The following is a 9,649-nucleotide window of genomic DNA, read 5'->3' on the forward strand; positions in this document are numbered from 1 at the left end:
ATAAGTGATTAAATCAGCACTATAAAACAATAATGAATTAAATATTGGAATACTGTTATAGGTCCTGGTTGTCAACTTATTGTCATAACGGATAATGAGGATATCCCATCTATCAGACAAAATCCAAACACCAATGTCATCTAGTCAGCCGTCATGGAAAATCATAAAAAAATCAATCAAATAAGTGTACAAAGCTGAGTGCTTATACCCCCAATGTCTCAGCTTCTACTGCCTTTCACTGTCTATTGCCAGTTTAAATTAGTGATAACATTATTTTTCTGGATGTTTAAATAACTTAAATTATTCAAAACTGCCAGTTCTATTTTTACATATGACTTTACTACATTGTGTACTAAAATAGACCTGAAAGATTTAATCAGGGTTTTCAATGATTTGTTTGATAACTTTATAAATAATGAAATATCTATACCCAAATTTATATTTACTGAAATTCAGTTAAAATATATACACCATTTCTGTATTTATAACAGTTATATTGTTTTTAACGAACAAGTATATAAGCAAATGGTGAGTATTCCAATGGGAACAAACTTCTCTTCAAATATGACTAACCAATATCTGCTCATTTATGAAGCAGACTTTAAATCCTAACTTATACACTTTACAATTTACACTTTTCGTTACATAAACGATTTAATATCTATAAATAATATGAATTTTACACCAAACCTAATATATCCAACAGAACTTACAACAGAAAAAATAATAATAAAATAATGAGGTCCATGCTAATTATTTAGATTTGGACATTACTTTTATAGAAGGTACAGAGTGGTTGACTGTTTTTGATTAAAGAAGATAATTTAATTTTCCCATTCTTGGTCTACACACACCTAATAGTGTTATTCCGTGTATCATTTTAAGGAAAATATCTTATAAATAAAATATAGAGGGAGTTAGCTATTTTATCTTATAAATAGCTAATAATAATTTTTCAAGTAATTTTCTTCAGTATAACTGGGACGGAAAGACTAACTTCAAGTAGTTGGGCTTCTCTCGGGATTCCCGTGGTATACTTGAATAAATCTTCAGGAGAAAGGGAGGAGGTTGGGATATAGAACTATATAAGAACTTTTATAATAGGGTGTATAGTTCTATTTAATATCTTATAGTCCTATTTAGTTCTATTCAATATCTTATAGTTCTGTTTAATATCTTATAGTTCTGTTTAATATCTTATAGTTCTGTTTAATATCTTATAGTTCTGTTTAATATCTTATAGTTCTATTTAATATCTTATAGTTCTGTTTAATATCTTATAGTTCTATTTAATATCTTATAGTTCTGTTTAATATCTTATAGTTCTAGTTAGTTCTATGTAATATTTTATAGTTCTATTTAATATGTTTTGTAACGGTGGAGGTTGGGAGTTTAATTAGTAGAAATATTAGGGTGGCTATATTTCAATTCATTTCTACTTTAAGAAATTTAAAGGTAACCGCCTTCCCACAACTGTCTTTTTTTATTTTGCTTTATGATGTTTGGTAAGTAAAGAGAGGCATGGAAAAGGTGCTTATTTTTAAAACTTGTTTTAAGATGGGAAAAGGTTGAGCAAGTCCAGGGTAAGATATGTTTTCTACATAAAAAATTGTCCAGTAACACAAGTACTTTTTTAAGGTCACCGGGTTATTGCAAGAAATGTAAATGTTTTTATAATTTGATCTGTATTATAATACTTTAGGAAGTATTTAAATTACTGTAGTAATTTACTAGTTTTTTTACGGAATTTTATCTTTCAATTACAAAATCGGACCGGCATGGTCAGGTGGTTAGGGCGCTCGGATCGCAATTAGTCGCGGGTCCGAATCCCCGTCCCACCAAACATGCTCGCCCTTTCAACCGTGGGAGCGTTAAAATGTTACGATGAATCCCACTATTCGTTGGTAAAAGAGTAGCCCAAGAGTTGGCGGTGGGTGGTAATAACTAGCTGCCTTCCCTCTAGTCTTACACTGTTAAATTAGGGACGGCTAGCGTAGATAGCCCTCGTGTAGCTTTGCGCGAAATTAAAAAAAAATACAAAAATTACGTGTTACCAATTAGAAAGTTAATAAGCGGGAATCCTGAATAGCTGCAGCTGTAATTCGACCTCAAATCGGTCAAGCCGAATTAAAGTTTGTACTTCAAAAAACTCGGAACCATTCTATGAGCTAAAAATAATGGAAACATTTCGTGCGGCATAGTTCATTTGATAAATACTTCCATTTGAATAAATCTTATTCATGTTTGTTATCTCAGCTGAATAGTTATTCTTTGTTTTGTTTCAGTCTCGGCTGAAACAGTATCATCTGAATAGCCTTTATTTTATTTGATGTTAGTCTCAGATTAGAAAATGTCAGTTGCAAATACTTCAACACCCTATTTCTTGTGTTAAGCCTCAGATAGTTGAAATTAACCTGAGAATAATTTAAATAATATCTTACTAATTCCGGTCTTTAAAATTGGTTTTAATCTGATATATTGCCTTTAGTCTCAGGTAATGGGAGTATCGATTCCAGCAACAATGAACAAAATGGGCATTCAAGACCAGATCCGGAGGAAGGGAGGAAGACAGTGGCGTGGTCTGTTGGTCATCAAGTTCTTCCCGCATCTACATGTTAATAATGTCAACGTTCCATAGTTTGTTTCATCCATGGTTCCAAAGAAGCCAAAAAAAGCTGCCTCAAGGAACATTTCCAATTTCTTAAAAAAAAAAAGATGATGAGTAGAATTATGTAATCTATATGGTGCGAATACAAGTATAATTATGTTCTAAAGTTATTTGTATCTTTCACGTCTGTGGCTCCCTATATAAAATTATAAACATAAAACTAATCGTTACGTGAATCTTAGTCAACGTTACCTAGTATGTTCACCAAATGCCGCTTTTGTCTTTCCCTTAATGTATCCACCTGTCTGCAGATATTGTTTCTAGTTTAACCTGATATTTGCACGCAGTTTTGAATGCTATTGTAAGGTAGAAGAATCCCTCTGCTTCAAGAGATGGCGTAGGTACTCAGTTGTTGTTTCATGTAAATGGATTATGTTAAAATTACCAAAAATTGTTACCAAAAATTGATGTCCGTCAATACCTTGTTTTTAATAAATGACTGGCTAATCTCTTGTGATGTTGTTGAAGTTAGACAAAGTCAAACACCTGTTGTTGTTTCTTGTTGTTGTTTTTTCATATGTCACGAGGCTACAACTCGTAAATTTTGAAAACTATGAATATAATGGCACTACACTCCTACTGCAGCATGAGTCTCAATTTACAGTTTACTCTTACAACTCGCATGGAGACAACCACTAACATACACATTTAATCCGAAAGTCAAATTCAGCTTCCAGTGTACATCACATGATACGACTTATATCAATATATTTGGCTTTTCTTTAATTATTTAAGATAGTGAAGTTCAAATAAGAGTAACTGACCGAGAAATCATGTTTTGGTTTGATATACTTGTTTAATAGTATTCAACATTACAGTTTCATCTTTTCTATTAAAGAACTCGTGGAGCTATGTAAACCTACACAAGTTGTTTGAAAGACAAAATCATGTTAACTCCAAAGTGTATATTGTGTATCTCCACGTTTTACTAAATACCAAGCACTTTGACAAAAATCAAGAGTATTTGTATGAAATCAGTGACACAGCGGTATGTCTGCGGACCTACAACGCTAGAAACCGGGTTTCGATACTCGTGGTGGGCAGAGCACAGATAGCCCCTTGTGCTTAACTACAAACAAATTAATATTACACTCGATATTGCCTATTTAAACATGCCTGCTTGACTCCCTAACAGAGGAGATTAGTGAAAAATAACATGATAATCTGTTTAAAACAAAATGTATAAATAAGCTACCGGCATTTTAGTGTATGTGGCCAGCACCTTCATTTAGTAATATTGAACAAATTAATAATAACAAAAAACCAATAAACAGAAAAAAAACTTTTAGCAGTCGATGGCCACCATCTTTAAGTTCTGATGGAATCACTTCCAAAAACGTCACATGGATAAATGTTCCCGCTGAGATTGCTTGGAGTACTGCACTGGCAGTTTGTCCACCAATAGTCTGATTGCTGCCAACTAACAAGCCAACTAACTGGAAAAGAAAAAAAAAATATAACTCAACATTATTAAATGTGCACTTTCTTCATGGTGTGGTCTTAAATATTATTATTATCTAATTAACATAAAGTGGTGGTTTCAACATACATTACATCGGTTAGGTAACGCAACCACAAGTAGTCATTCAAATGCTCATGAATAGATATTGCAATTCCAAATAACATAGATACTTGAGTTACATAAGCAAATTAGAAGTATTGTGCTTAAGTTCTTTTTGATTATATGAGATTTTACAAGGAATACATTATATTTTCATGAAGTATGAGAAACCATAAGCCTTCGATTAATTATTATTCTTTAGATTAAAGAATTTACTTATTGAATCTTACCTAGTTGATAAATGAACTAATTTTTACATTCAGTCATTTCGTATACCATATAAAAAATATATAACAACCCTTCTTTTAAAGGGTCCGGCGTGGTTAGGGGCGCTTAACTTGCAATCTGAGGGTTGCAAGTTCGAATCCCCATCTCACCAAACATGCTCGCTCTTTCAGCCTTGGGATCGTTATAATGTGACGGTCAATCCCACTATTCATTGGTAAAAGAGTAGCCCCAAAGTTGGTGATGACTAGCTGCCTTCCCTCTAGTCTTATACTGCTAAATTAGGGACGGCTAGCGCATATAGCCCTCGTGTGGCTTTGCGTGAAATTCAAAAACAAACAAACAATCCCTCTAGTCTAGACGGCTAGCGCAGATAGCCATAATGTAGCTTTGCGCGAAATTTAAACCAAACCTTTTTTTAATTGCTAGAAAAAGAAACAAAGTATTAACTGTACAATTCAACAAAAACATTATAGATTTAATATTTATATTCATTATTTATTTCCCCTCTGAGGGTTTATAACACTAGAAATCGGCAAGAATACCCGCGACGGGCAGAGTACATATAGCCCATATTGAATCATCGTTCTTACCAAGAAACAAACAAAATCGTTTTGTATGAGCGTGTTCAATACTCTGTTGATACGTGTATAAAACACATGATATATCTGACAATAAAACAATAGAATTATTTATTATAATTTAAATGAGAATTTGTACTATGTAGGACGTCTTCGAAATTCAAAAACAAAAACTGTAGTGTTATAAAAACATTATAAATTTAATTTTTATAGTATGGTAAGGGTTATGGTGTTCTACATCAAATAGAAAGAGCCTAAAGAAATTGAAAATGTTTAAAGGTCCCGTGTTATGGTAGAGAAGTTGTTATTTTGCAGTGGAAACAAATTAATAATGACGAAAATTATAAATTTCATTTTTTTAAACAATTTTCATTCTTCCATATTCCTTCAGAAACCCCTAAATATTGAATTATAAACGTTGAAGAAAGTTATGACAAGTGATAAATAACATTTGATAATTACTGTGAGAATTAAGCTGATAACTTAAAACTACCTGCCTACAATTTTACGAAAGTGAAAACTGTATTATCTATTACATGACAGACTTCTTTTCACTAAAGATAAAACTAAAATTATAATCTGTGATGTAAGGCCTGATACATTCTTTTATTAGCCACTCCCTCTGCTGTAGACTGCACTTTCGCATATGCAAGGCTCGTCAACCCAGGTCAGAAAATCAAAGAAATACAGTTAGGCCTCCTATAATGGCGATCTTTATATAATATTTATATGGATTCAAAAACCTCATAATTACTGTATTATCTACTTTAGTCTCTATTATTACCATCACAAACTCAATTCAGTCAAGAACAATTTATAACATTCCTTTTCATGAGCTCTAAAAACTACACAAAAATGTAACGTAAACTCATTCCAGAAATATTGTTTCTTCGTAAGTTACCGCATTTCAATTCTTTTCGTTTTGTCATCCGAAGGCTTTTAAACGTGTATGTTATTGTTCAGACTTTCACACTCGACAGTTGAGGATGGATAGAAAGAAATGGGGACAATTTCATTTTACAGAACAGAAACGTACTAAAATTCAATATTATCAAAAATGTTTTTCTCTGAAAACATTTTAATAGTATCCGAAATGAAAGTACTCCCTAATTTTAACACCTTTTTAAAGTATGCACTTCCAGAACCTAAACTATATGTATATATCAATTAGAAGAGTATTAATATTTCCGACCATTAACACGACTACATCTGAAGATCATGTTCCCTGTACTGGAGAATGTTTGTAATAGCTCGAGTGCTGTACCGATGTTTGATTTTTAAAAAATCGTGACAGATATTTAGTTTTAAAAGGAAAGAAACTTTACTAAATTGGGGTGTTCAAGGATATTAATATCCCCTTCGCCCCGCTGGTGGAGATTAAGTTTAATTAAAGTGGGCTTTTAATAACTGTATTAGGATCATTTAAGTTCTGATATAAATTTTCCACTGGGAATTGGTGAAGGCAGAGATGGCGAAGCAGAAGGTCAAGGCCGACATCCCAGATTTCGACAACTTTGACGGCCCGTAGTCATGGTCACAAGTTGGTGGGAGATCTATAAATTCAATGCCTTGGCTGTGGTAAAAATATCCAATGCCGTGGAAATTGTTGTAGGGGGAAACGGGAGTGCCCCGAGAAAAATTACTTTCACAGGACAGGCGTCGAATAATCCGCCTGTCCTGTGCCAAAGCTGTAAGACAAAAACATGGGATTAGTTATTAAAAATAAAAAAACTAAACGAAGTTCATAGTGTGTGCATATTCTATGTTTGGCTGTGGTCCATATTGTATGGGGGGTATTGTTTTGTGTGGGGCACATGTAATGCTGTGAAAGGCAGACGTTAATGTGTTTCTTGTTTCTGCTTTTTTAAATAATTTTGAGCCAATGCATCTAGCATGTCTTTAAGCAGTGGTATTTTACTTGCTTTGTGTATATAGCTAACGGGGATGTAACTTGGAAGCCCTAGGGCTAATTTAATACTCTATTCTGTTGATATTGTACTTTTTGTTTGTGTTATCTGACATATTTATAGTGACTTGGCAGCCGTATTCAATGATGGGTCGAATATACATTTTGTAGAGTTTTAAAATAGTGTTAGCTTTACATCCTTTATTATTTTTGACAGCTATAAGTCTGAGGTGATTGATACTTATACTGATGATTTCGTGTGTTTTCTTCATATGCTCTGACCATGCGAGTCATTTGTCGAATGTAACACCAAGAAATTTGGCTTTAAAGCAAAATTTGATTTCTTCATTACCTAATTTTAGTTTTACTTTTTAGAATTTTTAAAATGCTTATTTAAGCTTTTTTGAAATATTATACCTAGAGTTTTAAGGGGTTTCAGCATAACCCACCAATCATTGATTGTGTTAAGTGATTTTTGAACGCGTTTCGCTGCTAGTAACGGGCTTCTTGATACACTCCAAAGAGTAATGTCATAAGCGTATTGGAAATATATATATATATATATATGTATATATATGAGGTATTGGAAAGGTGTGTTATTTATAAATATGAGGTAAAGGAATGGCGAGAGAACTGATTCGTGAGGAACTCCTGCTGTGATATTTATTGTTGTTGACAATGTATTATTTATTTTAATAACTGCAGTGCAGTCAGTGAGTTAACACTGATTTAAGTCCATATCTAATGGCATTAGACCACACACTGTCAAAAGCTTTCCGAAACATCAAGAAAAACTCCAATAATGGCTTGATTATTGTTGAATGATTTAAAAACCGATTCCGTGAGCCATGTTAAATAATCTATAGTTTTTGGGAGAAGAGTTTTGTATGTTTGAAAGAAGGTTATTTTCTTCGTAGAAGTACAAGAGTTTTTCCGCTATAATTCCTTCAACTAGTTTACATGTTTACTAGTAAACTAATTGGTCTGAAATTGTCAGAGTTAGAGCTATTGGCTGCCTGTGTTTTGTGAATAACTGTGATAACTGCTCTTTTCCATGTACCTGGAAAGTAGCATATTAATAGTGATAGATTTAAGAAATTAATTAAATGATTAAGCATAATAGCTGATGTTTTTTAAGAATAATGTTTGTGATACCGTCATGTCCGGGGGATGAGTTTTAATGTTTTTATACTGACTGGTCTTTAGTTCACCTATAGAGACTTTTCGATTTAGAATGTCGTCGCTGCCGACAATTGTATCGGTGTTTAAATTATTAGCTGGAAACCTTTGAATGTTTCTTAACATGTTTGTCAACTCTTTTGCGGTTATTCTGGTGATAGCTTGGGGAATTTAGGTCATTAAAGAATTCCTGGAAGTAATCCGCTAAAAGATTCGCTTTCTCTAAGTCAGTTTTAGCTGTAATGTTGTTGTATTTAATATGGTGGAACATGTTTTTTTTTCTTTTCTCATAAGTTAGTGATTTGACTTTTTTCCCTAAAAGTTTCAGAATTATCTTGTGCGTTATCAAAGCTATTGCAACAAAAGTCTAACCAGTTTGTTTCTTTAAGTATTTTTATGTTTCGTTTTATTTGTGAGTGTATTTTATTAATTTTAGGTTTTAGGGAAGTATTCCGTGTAGTTATCAGTAATCGTCTAAGGCGTCTACGTTCTAATATAAATGAATGTATTTCCCTCGTGAGTTTCCACTGATTGCTATGATAGCCTCTAGATTATTTGTTAATTTGAAGTTAAGCACAAAGATACACAATGGGCTATTTGTGCTCTTCCCACCACGGATATCGAAACCTGGATTCTAGCGTTGTAAGTCCGCAAACATACCGCTGTGCTACTGGGGGATTAGCCTCTAGAGGTTGTGGGGATTACTTTTTCTGTAGCTTTCGTTATGGCTAGTGTAAGTTGGTCAGCGTAGTTACCTAAATTTTAAAGTTCACCCCGAAATTTCTAGCGATCACTTCCCTGTTTCATTTACACCTCATTCAAACTTACCACATCCGATATCAGACCTCCTTCCAGCTTTTAACAACACAGACGTTAACTGGAAGGAGTTCAACACATTCATTGATACTTTTCTTCCACTATTAATCACACGAATAGAAAATAAAACGAAACCCTAAATTTTGGAAGTAATGAGTTAGGTACAATAATGTAATTTAAAACTTCATATGTGTCGAGTTTCATCTTGTTGATGTGTTCGTGTTAAATATATGCACGTTATTATTTTCTAATAGTGTGTGTGGAGTAAAGTTCCTCTACTATTTATGCGACTGCTGAAGTAATCTGTGTGTGGGGAGTTCAAATCTCCAATAATTATTGGATATTTTATTTATACAATTTTGAAGATAATTTATGTTTAGGACCTTTGAGGGGGAGCTATATATGGCACCTATTGGTATGACATTGGCATTATCTAAATGAATGTTACAAAATATACATTCATTTGTTGTTGAGGTGAGACTATATTCTATTGATATAATGTTAGCTAAATTATTTTTTAAAAGGACAGCTATATCTCTACTGTTGTTATTTGTTTATATTTAAACCCTGGGATAGTGATACTTGTTTCATGTTTGGCTAATGTTCTAGAAACTATGATTAAATCTGTACTGACATTGCTGATGAGATCGTAAGTTTCTTGGAGTTAAATGCGCCTTGAATATTTGTTTGTTTTGTTTTTTGGAATTTCGCGC

The 9,649-nt window shown here is 33.0% G+C and overlaps 1 protein-coding gene across 1 annotated transcript in view; it reads right to left on the reverse strand.

Moving 5' to 3' along the window:
• Positions 1–3,027: 3,027 nt before the first annotated feature.
• The window catches only part of LOC111088515 (zinc transporter ZIP3-like), a 26,656-nt gene continuing 20,034 nt past the window's right edge, over positions 3,028–9,649 (reverse strand). The window contains exon 3 of the mRNA XM_022398896.1: positions 3,028–4,104. Within this exon, the coding sequence (XP_022254604.1) occupies positions 3,871–4,104 (234 nt within the window). The 3' untranslated portion in view covers positions 3,028–3,870. The remainder of the gene's footprint in view (positions 4,105–9,649) is intronic.

Source organism: Limulus polyphemus, unplaced genomic scaffold (assembly GCF_000517525.1).
Source record: "Limulus polyphemus unplaced genomic scaffold, Limulus_polyphemus-2.1.2 Scaffold3925, whole genome shotgun sequence".
NCBI lineage: Eukaryota > Metazoa > Arthropoda > Merostomata > Xiphosura > Limulidae > Limulus > Limulus polyphemus.